We start from the raw sequence: 22,047 nt of genomic DNA on the forward strand, positions 1-22,047 counted from the left end.
GCGATATCCTTGTTCGTTTAGCATAACTACGGCGAAATTCATCTACTATACATCTGCCTAAGAAGTGCAAAGTACGGTCCGTTGTGCATTGTGCATTCGTTTCCGCTGTCATCTAAATCATGCGGCCAATTAACCAAGCCCGATAGAAACCTTCACCCCAAACGGGATAGAGGTGGAGATTTGCTCTTCCGCTTCTGTGGAATGGGTACAAATCAGGACGAGACGAGCTTTTTTCGTAAGGCCTCCAAGTCTCTCAATGCGCTGGCACCGGTGAAGATGGGTAGACTATCTTCACTGTAGCCTCTAAAGTCCATTTCTTGTCTATGATTGGATAAGTTGACTGTCGATTTCTTGCGTGCTTGTTTCAAGAATTATGCATCTCACCAATTGCAAACTACCCGCTAGCATGAAGGTTTATACCAGAAATCATGAGTAGACGACTGATTCGCTGTCGCACATCCTGGGATGCATGCCGGTGCGGGAGCGAACTTGGCGAGAGCCTCAGCAACCGATGGGGCAGGCGCACGCGTGATTTGCACCTTCCACCAGACCCAGGCATCACGGACCCATCAATTCAACACTACCCTCATATATCGGAAATCCGTTCGTGCGCGTCTCAAACAATGACGCTCGTTGCGATGCGCATGTTTCAAACGTCGCAGATAAAGGCCAGTGTTCCAAGGCATCCCCGCCATGTCGCGGTGATCTGCCCAAGGACGCGACAGCTGTGCGCATGCTCGAACATGGCGATATGGAGTAACAGCCCTGATGCCAGATCTGCCAACGAAAAAGGACCCAGCGCGCCACATGCCGACAAGGCCTCTGGCAGTTTCAAGCCGCAAGCGCTATTGCCTCGTCACTGGTCCACGTTACTGCGAGTCTCCGCTCTGCCTTGAGCGCTTACTCTATTTTCCTAGCCAATCACACCCGGCACCCTACCCTTCCGCCTCAATGCGCGCAAGCCTCCACACGAGCTAGCTGGTGAAGTTGACAACCTCCATGGTAGGGATGCGCTGCCATTGGGCGCGTACAGAATGGTCAGGGACAGGCCTCATCTATAACATGCGAGCCACTGTCGTCCTGTGAAGTGCGAGTGGTTCGCTGTTCCTGACGGCCAGACCTCCAGGATTTGCGCATTCTAGAAGCGAACCATCCGTTGCAGGACAACACATTCGTCGACAGGCTGCGACTTTATCCGAATGGTTCGCGCAGTCAGCCTTTCCTCTCTCATCCTTACCCTTTCCTCCAACCTTCTTCTACTACTCTCTTCTAGTATCTGTTAGTCTTTGCTTTTGCCTGCTTCAGGCACCACGCTCTCTGTCACGCTTCTTGTTCGACTGCTTTTGATCATTTTGATGATGGGTTATTAGCTGTACTGGTCTACAGCGTGAAAAGAAGATGAATTACGGGAATATGCAAGAGAAGGAACCCAGGTCCCCATGGCTGGCCATCAAGTTTGGATGCTGTGCATCAAAAGAGGATTTTGTGGACGATGGGAGAAATGCGCTCAGGGCCGCTGGTAAGTTCGATCCCTTCTTCCACTCTCCATCCCCACCACTGTCTCTTCACTCTGCGCTCTCTTTTCTGCGGTTGTCTCTACAGATTCCTGCCTCGATCATAGCAGTCTGCTGTCCGTTGGTTCCCAACTCCAACGTTCTTGTTGAGATGCACCATGCCACTCGCTTACGCTCTCCTTAATCTGCTTGATGCACGACTATACCCGGGCGATGCTCCAACAGACATCCAATATGTTGGAGCCGCATAGGGCAATCCCGATCGATCCAACATAACGCTAACGTCTTGATGCATAGGGGAGACTGATATGCGCATATGCTACGAGCAACCGCGTCCCGTACCCCAACCTTGCGCGGAGCCAACACTTCAACGCCCATCGACAAGTCAGTCGGTGAGCCGTCATGTCTCACAATGGGTTTCCAACAGTCGCGAGTACGCTACACGTGCTTCGTCTCGTGCAAGCATCTCGACCCTTGCGCGACCAAGGCGCTCCCATTCAAGGCCTAGCATCAGTCGCCCAACCAACTTTCGGCACTTCGACGGTCTTGATGATATGCCTTCAATGCTCGATGATGCTTCCGTGCCTACCCGCCGTCGTCGTAGCTTCCGTCCGCTTGAGCTATCCATCTACCTTCCTGACGGTTGTGGACATCTATCTCCACTGCCTGACTTCGACGGTGAGGATGCCTGGGCTAGCCTACCGTCGCAGCTGGAGCGTCCTGCTGAAGCCCATGTCCGCGTAAGAGACTCACGTACAAGTTCTGTATCTTCAAACCCTTCTGCCTCATCATTCGTCATCCAACGTAAACCCGTCGGTGGGCAGTCTCGAAGGAGCAGTGTCCAGAGCCAGAAGAGCACCGCCACCCACGAGAGGAGACTCTCAGGAACCACCATGGGCACCATGGCTACGCCCACTCTAGCATACTTGCCAGAAAACTCGCCGATTGCCGTTGATCAGATGCTTGAGAAGCCCACCATCCAGCGATCGCGCACGTCCGGCACATTGTCGCCTGCCCGTGTGCTTTCACGTCTCCCATCGCCGTCGCGCAATCGGGCCAACACTGCCCCAACCTCTCGCCCAGGAAGTCTTCGCCGTACAAAGACTGACGTAGATGATGCCATCCGCGAATTGAACACTATAATCGAAGAGCGCCGTGCCAGCGCTTACCGCTCCCACGCCCATTCACCCGCACTCATCAATCGCCCTCCACCCTCTCCATCTCACCACGTGCCTTACATCGCGCCGTCCATGCGTATGCACGTCCGCTCTGAGACCCTCTCGGACATCGGCTCTGCCTTCTCAGCTCCCCTGGGCTTCAAGCCACTCGCCGCCACCCCAGAAGCTACCGCGCCTCGACGAGCAACGATGGGACTCACACTCTCCCCACCATCCTTCGCTCACACCGGCCCCTTGACCTCGAACCCCATCACGCCGCCACCACCCGCTACACCCACCACACCCATCGCCCGCCTAGGAGCCTGGCTCAAGCGCTCAACCTCCACCCTAGCCTCTTCCTCGCGTCCCACGACGCCAAAAACAGCAGACTCTTTCTACCAATGCTCGCCCTACCCCGCCCTCCCTACCTCAACATCCCGACCCTCAACCTCCGGCTCCCGCACCTTACACACACGACAGGAAAGCCAGGAAAGCAACGGCACAGCTACCGTAACGCTCTTCTCTACTACATCCTACACCTCCACGCGCTCCACCTCGCCTACACCAACAATCCACTCTCTCGCCTCCACCGTCGCTACTTGCTCGCCGCCCCGCAAACTCCGCCGCGTACCTGCTCCTTTGACGCTTGTGAAGGAGAAGGAGATCGCTGCTGAGGCTGGTCTCTTGAGCGCGACAACAAGGAAGAGCGGTGTCATGAATGTGAAGCCACCTATGAGTCCTCACTTTGACTTGCTCAAGGGTATGGAGATTAGTGCTAAAGACGTTGGCATTAATGGTAGGGCAAGTGCGATGGTCATGAGTCCAGGGGCCGTTGGTGTTGCCTTCTAAATATCTTTCACCAGTTTTAGCTTTTTTAGGTTTACGGGTTTTATGAGGTATGGCCAGGGGAGTTGTATGTTTTGGTCTGGCAACGGAAAACAGGAACCGGGACCGCACATGTAGGACTTTGGACTCGGCTTTTCTGGGATGGACTTTCGGATGGGTACTATTGATGTTGTCATGTCGTTTTTTGATATCCACTTTCTTCTTCTTCTAGCGACTTGGGCATATACCCTCCGTTTCACTCTCCTGTTGCAAGCTGTCTCGCTTGTACGGAGAGGCGGATGCCTGGGCGTGTATTCTTAGCTTCTTATAATTTATAGCCTTTTGCTTTCTACTCTACCATTTCAATGCCGCAATTTTCGGAGTGACTTCCTTGGCAGCTTCCAGTGTTGTGGCTTGCTCGTGTATGGGGCATCTGGAAGGTGAGGACGCTAAACCCTTTACGGCGTAGTGTCACCAGAGGTGGGCATGGTTTTTGTCTCATTCTACAACGGATAAATTAGGGTAGAAGCATACATCATCTTCGAAACTGCCTATTCATCAACATGTGATACTCTGAATACTGCAAGTTGCAAGTTGCGAGAGCTTCTGCTCGTGTCTAGATGTCTCATGTGCACCCGCAACCGCGGCACCTGCATGGAGGTGCGGCTATCACACTACGATATTGGGAGGAGCGATCAAATTCATTTACAATCACGAGGGCACTTGGGGTGGCTGGAATTTGTGTCGCATTCTACAAAAAGGTATGAGTAGAAATATGCACTGTCTTGTATAGGTACTTCCTATTTGCATAGACATAATAGCGTGAATGCAGCAGCTTAGGGATGCGACAGGAATAATAGCCACTCCCAGTGCGGATATACTTGTGAGCGTTACGGAATGAGATAATCTACGATGTGAAGGCATCTCACCGTAGTCTACCTCCGCGCCTGCCACGTAGCGTACGAGGCACTTCATTTCACGCGAGCATCGTGATTGCTTCATCCTCACCTAAGCAAGAGCTTGAACCCGCGAGCTCTTTCACTTTCAATATATCGATTTGTTTACTCTCACATTGCTATCTTCTCAACAGCACTGTTGCATTAGTAAGTGAGCGCCCGGCGAGAAGAGCTGAATACTGACCTGGCAAGATCATTAGTCTTCCTCACTCGCCTTTCGAACACAGCATCGACTCCAAAATCGTATCGTATCCCCCAAGGCGTATCGATACCCATATCAACACGATCCACACTCTCGATATGACCAATGTTGTTGATATGCCTTTTTCTGACATCGATGACTCGGATGCGGATCTATACGCGATGGACCTTCCTTTATCGCTCGCAGGCGAACTGGCCGCACAACAAGCGACAACTCACTGCGCAAATGTCAGCGGTTCAACGCAATCGGAGCAATTAGAACTTCAAGCTACTCCAGAGCCTCCGCCCAGTCCTCCTTTCTTCAAACCAGCATCCTGGAACGCGATTGATGCCGCCACCGCGGAATACTATGCCAATATGCAGCAGGAGATAGCCGCACAAGAGCTTCGCGATGTGAAGCGTTGTCTAGACCTGCGACATAACATCGCTCGCACCGCCAAAACGAAGATTTTCGATTCTGAGCCGCTCGTTGTACCCAGCTCCTGGTCGATGTCGGGAGTTCACCTAAAGAGCTTGGTGAAGCATCCTTTTCTGCTTGAGGAGTACCTGGAAGGCGAGCACTTTTCCCGCGAGGCGATCAGGATTCGAAGGGAATACTTTGAAATCAAACACTGTGGCTCACCGGAGATCAAGCGTCTCGCTGCCATGGAAGCAGACTACAGAGAAAGCCAGGCGTCACGGTCGTTGCTTGATCTCCTGCTAGAAGCCATTCAACATGCAACGCAAAAGCTCATCTTGGAGCTTACAGAAGGCGATAAGACTACGAAGAGACCTGTCTTGGATCTATGTCGTCGCCTGGTCGCTTATTCGACCCACACAGATGATGATGGTGAGCTCATTCGGGCCGTGGAAGCGATCAATGATATAGAACGAGGACATATGCAGTTGCAATACGATAACGTGTTGGAACGGTCCACGGAAACTTCGTCAAAGTCTTCGATGCCTCATGCAGTCGCTCCACCAGACTCACCACCGCCTTATCACATCTGTCTTCCAGCAGAGCCAGCGTCGTCGCCACCACCGGTTGAGACATCCCCGCCCAAGGATCCGAGTCGGCTGCGTGTAAAGTTCCAAGAGAATTTGACATTGCTCAGTTCAGGTAAGCGATATGCAATCCAGCCCTTCAAACCAGCATACTAACTCCGTGCTACCAGGTAAATGGAGAATGCCGGGAAAGAGCCAATCAAAGCCCTCATCTAGTTCACGCAAGCCACTGAGTAGTCAGTCTTTACGAGGTAGAAGTCACCACAGAGCCACAGACATAGGCCATTTGACACATCCCATCGTCATGATGGCCCTCGAACCGCCGCCTGTAGCTTCAAGGCCCGCCGACCTCACTCCCGCTCCTCACACCATAATCCGCCCTGTGGCTTCAAGACCAACGCCTATCAGGCCGGAAGCGACGCTCTCACCGGGGTCTTCGCTCGCAAATACTGGCAAGAAGCGTCGGGCAAGCCGGGAACTGGCTGCTACAAGCGATTGCGAAACAAACCCGACCAAACGACCCAACAGGAGTGAGCGTGACGGAAACGCCCACTCCGCGCAAGTCGAGAGTCGCGATGCCAATGTCGAAATAGGTGTGTCTATGTTTCACAAGTCTTCTCCAGTACGTCACCCTACTAATCAATTCAACAGGCAACACAGCGCGACCGACGTGTCCTACTCCGAGCCCCCAGATGCAAGCAGCGCTTGCAGAGGCATGCAGGAAGAGGGATGAGCGACAATCGAACCAATGGCAACTTGTGATTTACAAGCGCGATGAGTATGTCTTCTGGAAGAAAGAGTGGAGAAGATTTGAAGATACTGACAATGAAGCGTAGACAGAACACTTTGGAAACTGGGCGGTGCTATTATTTTGGGCAGGGTTAGATATGATGCAGGCAGTGAGGTCGTGGTATTGCGCATTGTAAGGTCGTAAGAAGACGGCGAGCATCGGTATCATTATTACCGCAATCAAGCTCGGAAAGCTGCTTTGCTTTCAACAGCGGTCTTGATGCTGCATAACTGTGGTTTTGCGTGTGTTGCGTCTCTTCCCTCGTCCCCATACATGTGTACTCCGTTGTTGAAATCGATGCACCATATTCAAAGGAAGAACTGAAACGAGCCCCATAGAGCCGACATTGACGTCGCGTCGCCTTCTTCTCATGTGTTCATGTTGATGTAGGCTCCAGCATGATGAAGCTTTTCCTTATATGAGGTGTATGAGCTGTAAAAGACGCAGTAGGAGTAGCGCACCTTCAGATAATGTAACAACCGCGTCGACACCGGTTGTATACTCACAAAGCCGTACATCCGCCATTTTTGCAAGCCGTCCAGATCAGTGCCCAGCCCACGTGCATCCCTCCCATTCGCTCCCATCCTCTCATCATCCACGATCCATCGTCCATCGTCCACCCGCCTCTCATGTGTACTCCACCGCCACACCTCCCAAGCCGCTTCTCCTATACCACGCATGAAAACCACCCATCGCGCCATCCCCACACGTGTCTTATCTCTCCCAACTGATTGACAGCCCTCCGCCACGCCTAGCGGATGTCGCCGCTTCAATCTCCCCAACCTCCCGCTTTCGAACCAATCACCGTCCCACCTTCCCAAAGAAGCTACAGCCTCGGCCCGCGCCAAACCAGGGTCCAGCGCTGCACTCCGACCAACCAAACCACGCGCGTCGCTGCACGCGTCGAAAACATGCACAAGAAGTCAAGAGAATCAGTGGTATTGCCAAGGGCTATCGGCGCTCGCGCATGGCCGGTGGTATGTTGTTCTCTGGCTGTGATAGGCAAGCTGCGAAGATGAGTTAGTCGAGCAAGAGGTGGGGTGGTGTTTAGTAACGGATGGGTCGGACGGCCAGCGGCGATAACTGTCAGGAACAGGTCAAGTGGAGTGTAGCGCGATCGTCATTGATAGACAGCAGCGGGACCGGGTTCTTGGAACGCGCTTTTTGACTTGGTAGCATGGTAGCATGGTAGCAATGCGGATTATAAGAAGATAGTGCCCGAACCTCAATACTGGTAAACGCTATTCCGGTTCATACCTTCGTTTTTACTCTTCGTTATGGCGCCTTTGACGCGACTTTTTGCCCTTTCGGCCTCGGTGGCGGTTTCTACTGCGCTGACGATTGCGGAGATTAATGGAAACAAGTTTCTCTCGCCATACAGAGATCAGACGGTTTCGAACGTTACTGGTGTTGTTACGGCGAAGGGACCCGATGGTCTTTGGCTGCGATCGACACAGCCTGACCGCGACGAGCGGACATCCGAGTCTGTATACGTTTTCGGTCGCACGTTTGGTGCGAACTTGACGGTTGGCGATACTGTTGTTGTGGGAGGCAAGGTGGTGGAGTACCGCTCGAACAAGGACTACATCTACCTGACCCAGCTCTCGACACCAGTATTGCAGGGGCGACTCAGCTCGGGTGCTGCCGTAAAGCCGCTGATTATCGGAAAAGACACCCGCGACCCTCCAAATGAGCAATACAGCAGTCTGGATGGCGGAGATGTATTCGCTGTGCCAAACAACGTGTCGCAGATTAGCGTTGCGAACCCGGAGCTGCAGCCAAAGAAGTACGGTCTTGACTTCTGGGAGAGCTTGACCGGTGAATTGGTCACTGTCAAGAAGCCTACTGCGCTCACCAAGCCCAACCAGTACGGCGACACCTGGGTAGCTGGAGACTGGAAGGTTTCTGGTCGCAATGACCGTGGTGGATTGACCTTGACTGACAAGGATGCCAACCCAGAGGCCATCGTTATCGGAACTCCTCTCGACGGAACCAAGAACCCCACTGGCACCAAGATGGGCGATTCAGTCGAGGAGATTACTGGCATCGTCAGCTACGCTTTTGGCTTCTACCGCATCCTCCCTACTACCGCTATCAAGGTCACTAAGAGCCAGACGCCTGTTCTTCCTCCGGCGACCAAGCTTGTATCAAGCGGCAAGTGCGATGGCATTACCTTTGGCGACTACAATGTCGAGAACCTTGCCCCTACATCTGACCACCACCCTGATCTTGCCAACCACATCGTGAACTACATGAAGAGCCCAGATATTCTCTTCATTCAGGAGGTACAGGACGACAACGGTCCCACCAACGACGCAGGTAAGTGCCACAGAAACCTTTCACAGCGTTGCCGTTTTCCTTGACCGAATGTCGTACCCGGGACGGGGCGCATACGAGCCGCACTCCTCTCCCGCGTCGCACGCATTGAACAGAATCGTCTGACATGTCTAGTCGTATCCGCAAACCTTACCCTCAGCACACTCACAGCTGCCATCTCAGCAGCCGGCGGCCCAAACTACACATTCACCGATATTGTGCCTGTTGACGATCAAGACGGTGGCCAGCCAGGTGGTAACATCCGCGTCGCCTACCTGTACAAGCCGAACCTGATTCGCCTCTACAAGCCCAACCCGGGCGGTCCGCTCGATGCCAACGAAGTGCTTGCTGGCCCGACATTGAAGTACAACCCTGGACGTATCGAGCCGGCAAATGACGCCTGGACAGCGAGCCGAAAGCCGTTGGCTGCACAGTGGGAAGTTATCGGAAAGGCCGGCGCGAAGAAGACGAATGTGTTCTTCACGGTCAATGTGCACTTTGGCTCAAAGGGAGGATCAAGCAGTTTGCATGGAGATGCTCGACCACCAGTCAATGGTGGCGTAGGTGAGTTCATCAATCTGAGTAGATTCGTGCAACAGTCGTTAACGATATGCTTCTAGATGATCGTCTCGAACAGGCGCGTCTCACTGCAAATTTCGTCAAGGTACGTTGATATGTCGGTTGCAGCTCTATGCGGCAAGGCGGCGCGGAGAGGGGTGGCTGCAGCACGCTTCTCGTACCTCCGTCCCTCGGTGGTACCAAGAACGCCACGCTCGCACGAAGGGAATGCCTTTTCCTGCCCCTGAAGCTATGAAGTTGGAGTGTAGATGAGAGCACGGCTGACGTTGAATTGCAGGATATCCTTTCCAAGGACAAGAACGCCCGCGTCGTGACTGCAGGGGACTTCAACGAGTTTGCCTTCGTGCAACCCCTCGAAGAGTACACCAAGATCTCAGGGCTCAAGGATCTAGACGAGGTAGTCCGCGAGGACGAGCTCGAGCGCTACACCTATCTCTTCGACATGAACGCTCAGGAACTAGACCACATGTTCGTCTCGCCGTCCTTGGCCAAGAAGAGCAGGGCAGACTTTGAGCACATTCATGTTAATACATGGCCCGAATATGATGAGCAAGTCAGCGACCACGACCCATCGGTAGCGAGACTGAACGTCTGCGCTTAGACGATGCGTTTCGATAGTTTGCTAGACGCGCATAGCCGATGTCCGCGTCTGATGATGCAGACATATAAATATCAAGCGATAACCAGACCCTGATTCTAGATGCTCTCGCGTAATTGAAGATGAAAAAAGCAATCACTGTGTGTTGGAAGTTGCCTTTGGTATACTGCCAGAAGGCATGTTGCATGTGTTGAGATGTCAGTACGCAGTATTGATACCATGTTTCATTGCGGCGTAGTTGGCCAATCTCTCTTCTACCATGTTTACGAAGAGACGAGAGAGCACGTTCCCGATGCTGACGGTTGCTTACAACAAGCTAGGGAGCCCTGTCGCAGGTGGGCGTATTTTGGCATGCATTCGACCTGTGCCGCAGCAACGCAACTAGATGATCGCGCAGCACGCAATTAGGAGCTGCGGAACGTTGAGATGGGTGGAAGCAGTCAAGGGGCTCAGTCAACGCTCGTCGATCTTTTGGATCCCATCCGGCGGACGGCCACGCGACAACCACATGGACGATCGGCTTGGTGCGCTGTTTGGCGTTTCTGGGCATGACATCGTGTGCGCCATCCAGGTGTTTGGATTCGTAGGCTATTCGCCGGGGCAGCGCAACGATTACAAACTGCCTGCGGTATCGCCGTGGGCCACGTGCGGGTAGTCCAAAAGTCAATGCAAATGCCGTGCCCAGATGTCGCTTGTTAACGGTAGACCGGGTTCAGAGACCGTCGCAAGTAGCCTCAGATCAGTGCTGTCGCTATCCATGGTGCAGGGTGGTGCAGGGTGCTTGACGCTGCCATGCAAGAACCAGCAGCTTCCATTGTTCCGCTCGCGCCGTGGGCGTTGGACGGCACTGGCGAATTGCAGGAGGCCAGTGCTCCATTTATCCGATGCACCATCTGGGCTCTCGTCAGCTTTATCCCAGTAGTGGACAGCGGGATTTCCAGAGAGCACCAGAGTGCGCGATGCCTGGCGAGCGGGGCGGCCTATGTGAGTCCGGCCGACTCTAGCGCTGCCAAGCCACCCCACAAAACCCCCGGATGATGGGCATGGCGGGGAAGAGTCCGCTGTTTGATGCGCGCTGTGTTGAAAACTCAACACCAGACCGTGAGAATCGTGTGAGATTTAGGCGCTGTGACACGACATGACTATAATTACTGAGCGAAGCTCAGCAAAAAGCTTCGTCCTGCCGGCTGAAAAGAAACACCCTGTCGCCCAATCCTTATCCGCGGCTCCATGCGTGAGGGCGTTGTGCCAAGGTCTTGGTGGGCGTTTTTACGAGGCTTCGAATGGCCTCGTCGGCGATGCCCAGAGATGCCATTTAACGCAAGTCCCGGTCGTTCTGGAACGCAGTAAGTTCCCAATACATGCGCTTGGTCCGGAGCGAGGAGGGGCTCTGCCTAAAGAACGATATGGTGGAATAATTGCTTTCGTAGGGGCCGCAGTGGCATCGGTCCGCACTCCTAGGATAGGGATTGCAGTTGGGAGGCTGAAACCCAATCTACGGATACGCGCTTCGTTTGGATCCGCTGAGTAGACGTGCAAGGTGATCGGTGAAGCGCGAGAGAGGGTGGACCTCCGCAGCGAGTCGGTTGGTGACAGATTTGACAAGCCAGAGGCAACGTGGTACTGCAGCCGATAGCGCCAAGCGAAGGCGCGTCAAGATATCGCGTCTTCGCCCTCTTCGGCGCTCTTACCACCGCCACGCTCGGACGCAGCAGCAGACGGGCTAAGTCAGATCCACAATCTTGTCCCATCCAACCGCCCCATGGGGTCCCGGGTTGCGCTAGGTTAGCTGGTCATATCAACCCTAGCAGGGTCCGTCTCGTTTCGAGCGACACACCCACGGCGTTCGCGAGCCTGAGTACATATAGAGACACTTGGCTGCCCCTCCTGCGAACGTTTCCTCAGACTCTTGTACTCCAGTCCACCCTCAGGCACCAATCATCATGGCAGCCGTACAGCAACACTCCAGCCTCGAGGTCCACGAGGCCAACGAGAAGGGCCAGCACATCTACGCCAACGACATTGACAGCTCTCGGATCAGCACACCTGGAGATGTCGATGACCTGCCCGACCCAGATGCAGGCAAATCTGATGCCGAACGCGCCGCGCTTGTACGACACGCTCTTATTTCTTCGTCCCGTAACTCGCTGACTTCTGGTAGGACAAAGCATTGGTCTGGAAGATGGACAAGTGGCTGATCCCATGGCTGTCGCTGTTGTATCTGCTCTCCTTCTTGGACCGGACCAACATCGGTAATGCTCGTGTCGCGAAGATGGAACCGGCGATCGGCATGGACGGTCGCGACTACAACGACGCCTTGACCATCTTCTTCGTCTCCTACGCCGGTTTCGAGCCGCTTACCAACATCGCAATCAAAAAATGGTCTCCTCGTGTTTTTTTCACGGCCATCATTCTTGCTTGGGGTGTTTGCATGACACTCATGGGTCTTGTCCAGAATAAGGGTGGCCTCCTCGCATGCCGTTGGTTTCTGGGTATTGCCGAGGCTGGTCTATTCCCCGGTGTCAACTACTACCTTTCGTAAGATGTTCCTTGCCAACTAAGCTCGTATCATTCACTGACAGTTGCATAGTTGCTGGTACAAGCGTCAGGAACTTGGTTTCCGCGCTGCTTTGTTCTTCTCGGCTGCAGCGCTTGCTGGCTCTTTTGGTGGTCTCTTGGCTGCCGCTATCACTCAGATGGATGGAGCTGGTGGTTATGAGGGCTGGCGTTGGATCTGTATGTTCACACAATCTGACCTTTTGATTGAAGCTAACATGCGCAGTCATCATCGAGGGTTTAATGACTGTCTTCGTCGGCATCTTCTGTTGGTGGATGGTCTTCGATTTTCCCGATACGGCCCGATTTCTGACAGCCGATGAGAAGCTGCGAGCTCAGCGTCGCCTCAAGGCCGATGGACAAGCCCGCGCCAAGGTCGGGGGCATTGACCGCCGACACGTTATGGCCGCCCTTCGTGACTGGAAGACCTGGGGATACGCTGTCATATATATGGGCTGCCTGTGCCCGTTGTACGTCTTCTCGCTCTTCCTCCCTACGATTCTACTCGGTATGGGCCACAAAGGTACCAAGGCTCAGCTCCTGTCCGTCCCTCCTTACGCCGCTGCTGCCGCCCTGACCGTGGCTGTTGGATGGTTCGCCGACAGGACTAAGCTGCGTGGTATCTCTAATCTCGTGGTTTCGGCGATTGGATGCGTTGGTTTCGCTATGTTACTCGCCACCACCAACCCGAAAGTCCAGTACGCTGCCACGTTCCTCGGTGCCATGGGTATCTACCCCACAGTCTCCAACACGCTGACTTGGGCCTCCAACAACGTCGAGGGATCATTGAAGCGTGGTGTTATGGTTGGTGTCGTCGTCGGGTGGGGTAACATGAACGGTGTCGTCTCGTCCAACATCTACGATCCCAAGGAGAATCCGCACTACCGTACCGGCCACAGCATTGTGCTCGCCTACATGTTCTTGTTCCTCTTCGGTGGAACCCTCTTCATGCACATTGCGCTCAAGCGTGAGAACAAGCTGAGGAAGGCGGGCAAGCGCGACCACTGGGTACAGGGCAAGACCGAGGAGGAGATTGAGGATATGGGTGATGTGCGGCCCGACTTCTACTACACCACCTAAGCGTTGATGGTGGCATCATGTACTCGTTCATTCGATATCCGTGTGCGCGTTCGGTAGTATAGCAGTTCTTCCAAAACTCTAGCCCAGGAGAATGGGTAACTTTCCAAGTCAGTCTTGTTTGCAGAGGGAATAGTGAGGCTAGTGATCCAACGTCAACCACACTTACTTCTCTCCTGAAGAGGCTTTCCGATCGCGTGAATACAGTCCTCTGGCGTTCGTGAAGTCTTGGTGTTGAGAGCTGTCGCGTTGACCTCGGGAATTACAGTGGAACGGGCAGCCACACATTAGCCGCACCCACTGTGCCGCTCGTCCGAATTACCGTCAATCATGCATCGCGCAGAACTTCGATCTGGAAAAACACGCTTCGATGGGGGTCCATTTGCACGAGTCCACAGGAATGCACCTCGAAAGTATGGAGATGAAGTGCTGTGGCACTTCCACTGTCGTTGCGATGTTCGTGGGAAGGAACGCGATGACGTCATCTGGTTTTTGTGAGGAAAGCGCGTTCTAGCGCTCGACACCAGCAGTTTCCCTTCACTGTCAGACCTCCTCTTTCGCGATTCCTTCAGAGTCTCTCTTCAGGCACGTTTCCATACGTTTTGAATTCTCACATTAGATCCTGCTATTTCGAAGCAGCTCATCTGATCATTTCCTGACAGAAACCATGTCCTCACCAGCACATCCGGTGAACGCGTCGCTTTCGACATTTAACCTAACAGTACAAGATACCGCAATTTGGTATATGTATTTCGGACGTTTCGAAACTAATGAAGATAAGGGAGTGAAGATAGACGAAGAGATGCGCGCGCGGGCAACGAGCACGACGACCATCATATACGCTGGGTTCGCCCCACAATTATACGCCATCTCGAGCTCTCTCATTTCACGCCAGGACAACACCCAAGCCCATGGCACATCTCAAAACATCGGCCTTGCAGGAAATGGTTCGCTTGCCTTGCAGGATGCGCTGATAGAAGACCGCCAAGGCATTCAACGGAGCCGCTTCCGGCTTATATCCGCGGATGAGTATTTCCAAGGTAGCTCAGCGCCTGAGGACGACCTAACCGAGGATGGTACGTTTCCGTTTAACCCAACGTGCCAACGTCTCTCGGATACGTTCGACGACAGGAGGTTCCTCTTAGTAGCGATTGTGAAGTCAGAGAAGGCTGGCGCTTTGGAAGTTGTCTGCGCGTACTTGTCAATGCTTCGTTGCTTCCTAAGACATCACAAACTGATCAGACAACCTCCAACAGCTTCAAATAACCGGATACGATCATTTTTAAATGGCAGAATGTGCAACATATTCGGTAAAGACAGATTAAACTCGCACCGAGTCGCAGGAGCCAAGGAAAAAGACGTTCGAACAAAGACTAGGACACCACAAAGGCATATATGGAAAGTCCAACAGCCCGGCTACATCAGTTGGTCTGCAAATCGAAGTCCTTCGCCGTAAGATTGCTCTTGCAGGAGAACACGCGACGGCCGCGAGAACGGCTACCACAGCTGGCGCGATCATAACCGTCTGTGGTATCGGGCATGCACTTGCCCTGAGAGCCACTGCCATCCGCGGCCTCCATTTCGAACCCTTCGTCCTCTATTCAGGTCATTAGCTTGGGACATGGTGGTAAACCAACGGATTCCCACCATAGATAGTCCAGTGCATGCCATTCAAGGTATGCACTTCGAGCTCTGTAATCACACCGTCCCAATAAGCGCAGCCACCTGCTGGACCATTGCCTTCGCAACGAACTCCGCCATCACTCGCGTCGTCCGTCCCGCTTAGATTGGATGTTCCGCAATCATTGTCACAGTCCGGTGGGCCGTCAAAGAACTTCCACCCCACCTGGAGCTGCGTCAGCTATACTCTGATTCCATGGATAATATACGTCTTACGTAATCTTCACTCGTCAAGTTGCTGTCTTCAAAAGTGTAGATCACGAAGTCCGCAGTGGCGAACCCGACGACAACGGCGAGGACAGGAAGGAACAGACGCCTTTTGATGAAAATTTAGGTTGTTGCTCTCTAGAAGATGTTGGGAATGTGCATGGAGTAAATGGATAAGGACGGCTCGATCTTGCACTTTACACAGCACCATTGCTGGCTGTTCTCTTCTCATAGCAGCACCCGGTCTCTTTGTCCGGGCATGCTACCGCTCTCACAATTAGGCTGATAGAAATTCCGGCGTTGGCGACTGGTTATTCCTGGATTTCATATCGGTGCGTGCGAGAGGTACCATGGAGCATCCCCCGCTTGCTTCGCTCCTCGTCGATGACACTTGACAACGGAAATTGCAAACAAAGCACGCCCGAAAGTAGAAAGACTCGAAATGACACGGAGTCGCTCGATGAGGGCACAAAGTTCCAAGACCCACGCGAACCGAGAGGCTGAACAAAGGAGCTGAGCTGTCAAGACGATGCATTACCTATGGTTAAACCGCGCAACTGCACCTTGGTTTCACGGCATACCTACCGGCTGAATGACATTCGTTGAGGTCCTGTCGCTCCAACAGGAATCCCCGTAAACTCTCGGCTCTGAGAGAGGTGTGTAGAACTTCTAAAGTCTAGAAGACTTTCTAGGAGAAGCGAATATCTAGAATGACTCCGCCGATAGAGCGGACAGACGCTCACGTTCGACGAAGGAAGATTTTATTGAGGCAGCACTATGATTAGGCTACATTGATACAACCGGACAGCAACCGTCAGTGTTGCGGCACAGCACTCGGCTACAGGGGACAATGAGCTTGGCTACATGAAGCAATTTCCAGACTGCATACCTTCAAAACGTCCACTCTATTCACGAATCACTCTGCATCACATTCAACAACTCTTTTCTATTGGATGAGAACAGAAAGAGAAAACTAGGCAAGCATTTGAGCATCCGAGAACAGACGAAGTGTATCGAATGCAGCGATGGAGTTGAAAATGGACTACATTTGTGAGTTTGACAACCGCCATAACGCTTTTGTATTCAACCAGCTATTTGACCAGAGAACTGAAAACAGCAACGACAGTGTAGAGATAACAGTGACAGTGTAGCTCATGTTTGCACCTATTTGGCAGGGATAAAGTTTTCCGGAGTAAGCTCAGACTTACACGAAAAGAGACCTCTCCCACCCTTTCCGTTGGGAAAGCAAACACACTGATACGTATCGGCACCAGTAGGTGTACACTTCCCGAGTGAAGCCCCGCCACCCGCTGGCTCCATCTCGTATCCTCTTTCTTCTATTCAGCTAGTGTCAGCCTCGAGTAGTGGTCCATTCAAGAATAGTTACGTTGAGGCTTACTGTATATCGTAAAATGGACTGGCGGGTCACTCCACTTGCTGTTCATCTCCAGCTCTAGGATCTCGCCCTCGCCACCGGAGCATCCGTATGGCGATTCTTTGGGCGTCTTGCATCGCGCACCGCCACCACTTGCGTCTTCCGTTTCGGTCAACCAGCCACCTTTGCCATCACCGTCACATACGTCGGCACAGTCTGGCTCGGCCTTGAGAAATAGGAAGGCATTCTGGGTTACATTAGCATCTGCAGCTTACAACCAGATAACTGGGCATATCGTACGTAGACTTCGCCGGCATTGGTGTCTTCAAAACTGTATATCAAGAAGTCTGCCGCTGAGAGACTGATCATCGCGGCGAGGGTTGGTACAATGAAACGCATATTGAACAAGCCGAAGTGAGATATGGAATTGCCTTTGAGAGTTCTGAAGTTGAGAGCCAGATGTTCAGTAGGATAACGGCTCGGTAGGCGTTGCTTATATACATGCCTTGGTAGGTGGCCTCCGCCCTATCTTCACCCTGCGCGCGTTGATTCTCTATTCTGCATCGCCTCCACTGTACATTGCAGCAATACTAACACCAACCGGAATCGCCACATCGTATACAGTTCTTCGCTGCCCATTCGTGCAGTAGAGTTTAGCCTGTCTGCACTTCCACGTACGTGTTTGTTGGGATCTCTCACATCAAAACCACATCTTACACGACATAAGAAGAGGGGATGCTAAGTATCTCGTGTTGATTTGCCATGATTGATCCCCGAGAATAGAGTGCTCTACTTCGAAGCCGAGTATATACCCAGAGGCGCAGTCATGCAGTGTAGGGCATCCCAAAGTATGCCAAGGTTTCCATGTACGGCCAAGCGATGCGAAGCAATTATGTATTTCAGGCTAGTATTGGGCTATCAAGGCTTCATAGCAACAGGCCTCCGATTACACCAGCAGCGATGCTAAGAAGACCTCCACCAACCACACTCTTAGCATTGGCAGCGCCAGTAGCATCTGCCGCAGCGGCACTGGCAGTTTGGCTCACACTTCCAGAATTCGCTGCAACGCCTGTGCTAGCACTCATCTCTTCCACAAATCCAGACATCGGATGTGATTTGTACAAAGTAGCGGTGGATGTCGCAGCGTCAGTGGTAGTAGCTTCTGTGGTCTGGCTGAGTTTCTCTACACCAGCCGTGATCACCAATTCAAACGTGCCTACAGCTGAGCCACTGTATGGCTCTGTGCTGCTGCCGGGGAAGTTTGCCTCGGTTCCACCAGCCGTCTCTTTGCATACCGCGCTTTCGGGCATGATCACGCAGTCCATTGTAGCGGTAAAGTCGGACTCCGGGCTTGGGTCTCCCATGTTGAGATTCCAAGTCGAAGGACCGAAAACGAGGGTTTCGGCTGGAAAGAGACCACAATCGATGGAGGTAGCGCAGGCGAGTGCAAGAGTCGTAGCGGTGGGATTCGCGGTGACAACGGAGCCGACCATGTTCGGCAAGACTGAGCCTTCGAAGATGTCGCCGATCCATGGGACTGACATGGTTGCTGGGATGTCTTGCGCAGCAACTAGGCTGATGAAGGAGACGAGGATAAACTTTGAAGCCATGGTGACTGGATTGATCTTGTGAAGATTACGAAGTTTGAAAGAGTGAAGTTGTCGATGAGACACAGAATTTGGAACGAGTGACTGTACGAAGAACGAGCGACGATGAGCGATACCCACGATTTGTCTACAGCGAAAGTTCTTATGTATAGAATTTTCGCGTCGCGAGGCCCTCCATACTATCGTGAATCAAGCTCTTGTGGCGTTCAATAGGGGCGGCTGGCGCCTGATCTTTAGCGACCTCGGTATCTCGCAAGTTCCCGCTCCCGCGGAGGCTCAACGCACATCTTATACCGACACAAAGGCGAGGCTCTATAGAAAGCTATGCTGTGGATCGTTTTATACCGCTGCGGCTCGCTGGCTATCCAAAGGCAAACATAGGCCGTAGACGCGCCCTCGTTGTGCTTGTTGACATTTGGGGAGTCGCACGATGCATCTGTAACCGAGGGGGCTCGTGCGCAATTATTCGACATGTTCTTTCGGAATCTGGCCCGCTTGTTCCAGCAAATTGTCCCACCATGTAAAGTACGGCTCGTAGCCTCCACCGCCTCGTGCATGATGGAGGCTGTGCTTTCTTGCTCCGCCTCCCCAACCCTTGGGCAGTATCTTGTCATAACCCCACGGTAGATCCAGCCCCGAATGCAGCTCGACTAATAGCCATACGAATATGGGTACAAACAAAGTCCGCGTGAAGACATGGCTCTTTATGATGTTGAGGCTGAAGTTGGCCAGCAGCACCAGGCCCAGTCGCTCGAGAATGTGCAACTGGTTGGTAATCTGGGGGTGTATCTCGGCGTGTCGATGGTGCGGTGCGTGCCATCGTTTGACCACGGGTATGACGTGAAGCGAGTAGTGGAAGAGGAAGAATAGCGCGTCGTAGAGGAAAAAGCTCGTCGCGAGCTCGAGGGCGATTCTGCGGCTCGTAGGAGGAAGGTCTGGAAGAGCGCGTTGCGTTTGCAGCGGGGAAGACATCGTCATGTTGTGCAGTGTTGGCACCAGAAACGTGCTGTGATACGCCGCAGTGGAGTTGTTTGCTGCGATTGCTGCCGCGGCCGCGTGGTAATTGCCCGACTCTAGCATTGCAGTAAGCGGAACATCGGCAAACTTCTTGATCATGGTCAGATCCATGAGCAGCAGCGGCGTCATGTAGGTGACAGCCTCGCCCCATCGTCGCGAAGGGCGTCGCATCCCATGTGGCTTCCTAGCTGCATCTCCCTCTTTCGTATCCTGCTGAACCGCAAATCTCCATTGCGGGTTTCGCATGAACACAATCGTCATAGACACCTCGATTACTGCGTAAAGAAGGACTGTCCATATCGTCTCAAAGGTTGACAGACGATATAGAGGGTTCCGTATCAGCCATTGCCACAGAGGTGTGAGAAGAGGTTGGTATAGGCTTGGGAAGGCGACGGAAGAGAGGAATAGGGTTCCTAGAACAGCTCGATACGTTGGAGCCATCATGATATGTGCTTCTGGGTGGAGAGATTTCCACGGTGTGTTGAGTAGGATGTATTTGACTTCCTTTGGCGCTCTCTGGGCGTTGATGACTCTTGACGTCATCCGATCGGAACGGTTCCGAAGGCATTCTATCTCGAAATTGCATCTCACCCATCCATGGATCACCATCATTCGCTATCCAGTTGACATCTACCGCAGTCATGTTAGACATCCAGCTTCGACCAATTAAAGACACGCTCTTCGATTCTATCACGCCACTCGTTCCCTCCATGTGCTCGCCACTAGCCATCACGTTTCTGGCCTTCTCCTCGGGTGTGATCTCCTGTATTTACGCTGCATCCAACAATACTTTGGCGAGCACCACGTTCTGGGCACTGAACAGGGCACTGGATTGTCTCGATGGCGCTGTCGCCCGCAAACGCAACCAGTCTTCGGATCTTGGCGGCTTTTTCGACCTCTTGGGCGACTTCATCGTCTATTCGGCCACCCCTATATCCTGCGCTTTAGCACGTAATGGTGAGCCCAATGCAAAGAGCATCTGGCTCTCAGTGGCTGTTTTAGAGGCATCATTTCACGTCAACAACTTCGTCTTGTTCTACATTGGCGCCATTCTCGAGAAGCGCAAGGGCAGCGGGAAAGATGGAAGCCGGGTTAAAGAGCTGACCAGCGTGGCAATGCGACCAGCACTTATCGAAGGGACGGAAAGCGCGGCTTTCTTCACAGCCATGCTCATCTTTCCTCGCTATCTGGAGCATCTCTCATGGACTATGGCCCTTTTAGTATGCTTAGGCATTGCTCAAAGGACAAATTGGCTTGTGCAGGCGCTGAGCTAACTTGTATCGAATGGAACTCGCTACAGAGAAGGAGAGACCGCTTTCTGCTGCATGATGCCCTTCTCTCGAAGCTTCGAGATGACACTTTGTGCATTGCCTTTACAAGCCGCAAGCTCCGTGTTGCTCATCACCTCTGAGAGACTACCATTGCTTCCGCTCGACACAATGGTCGGATAACGGATGTTGTTGGACTCGATGAAGTTCTTCACCTGCAAATGGTCAATACTTAGATCCCAGTACTCGGAAGATCTCATCGCGACTACGAACCTCTTCAGAGAGCTCATCTCTATGCCACTGCACGATGTGGTATCCAGACTCAGCCTCTATTGCTTTCTTCGCTTCAACCCAAGCTGGTGTTTCCGTCAATGATAATCCGCCATGTGTAATATCACCTGCGGGAATCAGCATACTTTGTCACATTATCAGACGGATGAATTCGCCGAGGGTAGCATACAGGCAGCACAAGCTGGATTCTCCTCTGAAGAATGGCAAATTTTCCGATAGCCGTACCTCAATTTGCCCATGATAGATGCGTCGGCATTGTATAGGATGTAAAGTGTACGAGACATTACTGCGACTCGCTTTAACTGAGAATAACGTGATGATGTTGTCTGCGGATCGGGTCCAACTCGGTGGCTGGGATGAAGGGGTCGATGACGTGCATACCGCACGGACCATGAGTGTCAGTCAGCCGAGGAGCGCCCAAGAAGCCACCGCAGCCATTTCATCGCCTCCCATCAATACGCTATTTGCATGGCACTCCTTTAGCCCTGAAAAGAAACATTCCGCAATACCGAACCTCGAGGATGCCAACAGATCCAATCAGGTTCAATAAGGCCGTTTCAGCAGCGCATGCCACAACGTCTTCTATCACTGCATTGTTGTTACTGCGATACGCGTCATGGCCGATACTACCGTCACAAAGATCAGCCCCTCAAGACTCTCACGGAAAGAGCCACCACCTAGACGATTCGCGGAACCCTACGATCAATGGTCACAACAAGTTGGCTAACGCGCTGACTGCATGGGAGACCGCTTACCTCCTGTACGACACTTATGCGATGATTCATGCACGCCGTAAGAAGGACCAGTCAGCAGTTCGCGCTGCCTTACGCGTTGTGGCCCGGGACTCACCCATCACTCTCGTTCATCACGTGCTGCTCTCATCCGCGTTACTCGTGTTGCAAGCGTACATTGCAGCCGGCAAAGAAAAGGGGATGTGGGTGATCACCGCGTTCTTATTGATGAATGGCAGTACACCACTAATGCATGCGCGATGGTGGAACCGACAGCGCACAGGAGCATCAAACACTGCTCTAGATATGGCCTTCTTG

The 22,047-nt window shown here is 52.9% G+C and overlaps 8 protein-coding genes across 8 annotated transcripts; 5 read left to right on the forward strand and 3 right to left on the reverse strand.

Annotated features, from left to right (window-relative positions):
• Window positions 1–2,077: 2,077 nt before the first annotated feature.
• J4E78_008295 (uncharacterized protein) lies at window positions 2,078–3,520 on the forward strand (the record flags this gene model as incomplete). The annotated part of the gene is made up of 1 exon (XM_049368897.1): window positions 2,078–3,520. The coding sequence occupies one exon, from the start codon at window positions 2,078–2,080 to the stop codon at window positions 3,518–3,520; it is 1,443 nt and encodes a 480-aa protein (XP_049219341.1).
• Window positions 3,521–4,752: 1,232 nt separating this feature from the next.
• Window positions 4,753–6,473, forward strand: J4E78_008296 (uncharacterized protein; the record flags this gene model as incomplete). Its single annotated transcript, XM_049368898.1, has 3 exons — window positions 4,753–5,752; window positions 5,913–6,230; window positions 6,289–6,473. 3 exons carry the CDS (start codon window positions 4,753–4,755, stop codon window positions 6,471–6,473), a joined length of 1,503 nt encoding a protein of 500 aa, XP_049219342.1.
• Window positions 6,474–7,704: 1,231 nt separating this feature from the next.
• J4E78_008297 (uncharacterized protein) lies at window positions 7,705–9,923 on the forward strand (the record flags this gene model as incomplete). The annotated part of the gene is made up of 4 exons (XM_049368899.1): window positions 7,705–8,746; window positions 8,879–9,307; window positions 9,364–9,407; window positions 9,600–9,923. 4 exons carry the CDS (start codon window positions 7,705–7,707, stop codon window positions 9,921–9,923), a joined length of 1,839 nt encoding a protein of 612 aa, XP_049219343.1.
• Window positions 9,924–11,863: 1,940 nt separating this feature from the next.
• Window positions 11,864–13,556, forward strand: J4E78_008298 (uncharacterized protein; the record flags this gene model as incomplete). Its single annotated transcript, XM_049368900.1, has 4 exons — window positions 11,864–12,031; window positions 12,082–12,458; window positions 12,511–12,656; window positions 12,703–13,556. 4 exons carry the CDS (start codon window positions 11,864–11,866, stop codon window positions 13,554–13,556), a joined length of 1,545 nt encoding a protein of 514 aa, XP_049219344.1.
• A 3,257-nt stretch (window positions 13,557–16,813) lies between these two features.
• Window positions 16,814–17,184, reverse strand: J4E78_008299 (uncharacterized protein; the record flags this gene model as incomplete). Its single annotated transcript, XM_049368901.1, has 3 exons — window positions 16,814–17,062; window positions 17,116–17,138; window positions 17,178–17,184. 3 exons carry the CDS (start codon window positions 17,182–17,184, stop codon window positions 16,814–16,816), a joined length of 279 nt encoding a protein of 92 aa, XP_049219345.1.
• A 557-nt stretch (window positions 17,185–17,741) lies between these two features.
• Window positions 17,742–18,425, reverse strand: J4E78_008300 (uncharacterized protein; the record flags this gene model as incomplete). The annotated part of the gene is made up of 1 exon (XM_049368902.1): window positions 17,742–18,425. The coding sequence occupies one exon, from the start codon at window positions 18,423–18,425 to the stop codon at window positions 17,742–17,744; it is 684 nt and encodes a 227-aa protein (XP_049219346.1).
• A 459-nt stretch (window positions 18,426–18,884) lies between these two features.
• On the reverse strand, window positions 18,885–19,883 carry J4E78_008301 (uncharacterized protein; the record flags this gene model as incomplete). The annotated part of the gene is made up of 1 exon (XM_049368903.1): window positions 18,885–19,883. The coding sequence occupies one exon, from the start codon at window positions 19,881–19,883 to the stop codon at window positions 18,885–18,887; it is 999 nt and encodes a 332-aa protein (XP_049219347.1).
• Window positions 19,884–20,080: 197 nt separating this feature from the next.
• Window positions 20,081–20,713, forward strand: J4E78_008302 (uncharacterized protein; the record flags this gene model as incomplete). Its single annotated transcript, XM_049368904.1, has 1 exon — window positions 20,081–20,713. The coding sequence occupies one exon, from the start codon at window positions 20,081–20,083 to the stop codon at window positions 20,711–20,713; it is 633 nt and encodes a 210-aa protein (XP_049219348.1).
• Window positions 20,714–22,047: the final 1,334 nt, after the last annotated feature.

The sequence above is a fragment of the Alternaria triticimaculans genome (genome assembly GCF_023758025.1).
Source record: "Alternaria triticimaculans strain BMP 0046 chromosome Unknown scaffold_14, whole genome shotgun sequence".
NCBI lineage: Eukaryota > Fungi > Ascomycota > Dothideomycetes > Pleosporales > Pleosporaceae > Alternaria > Alternaria triticimaculans.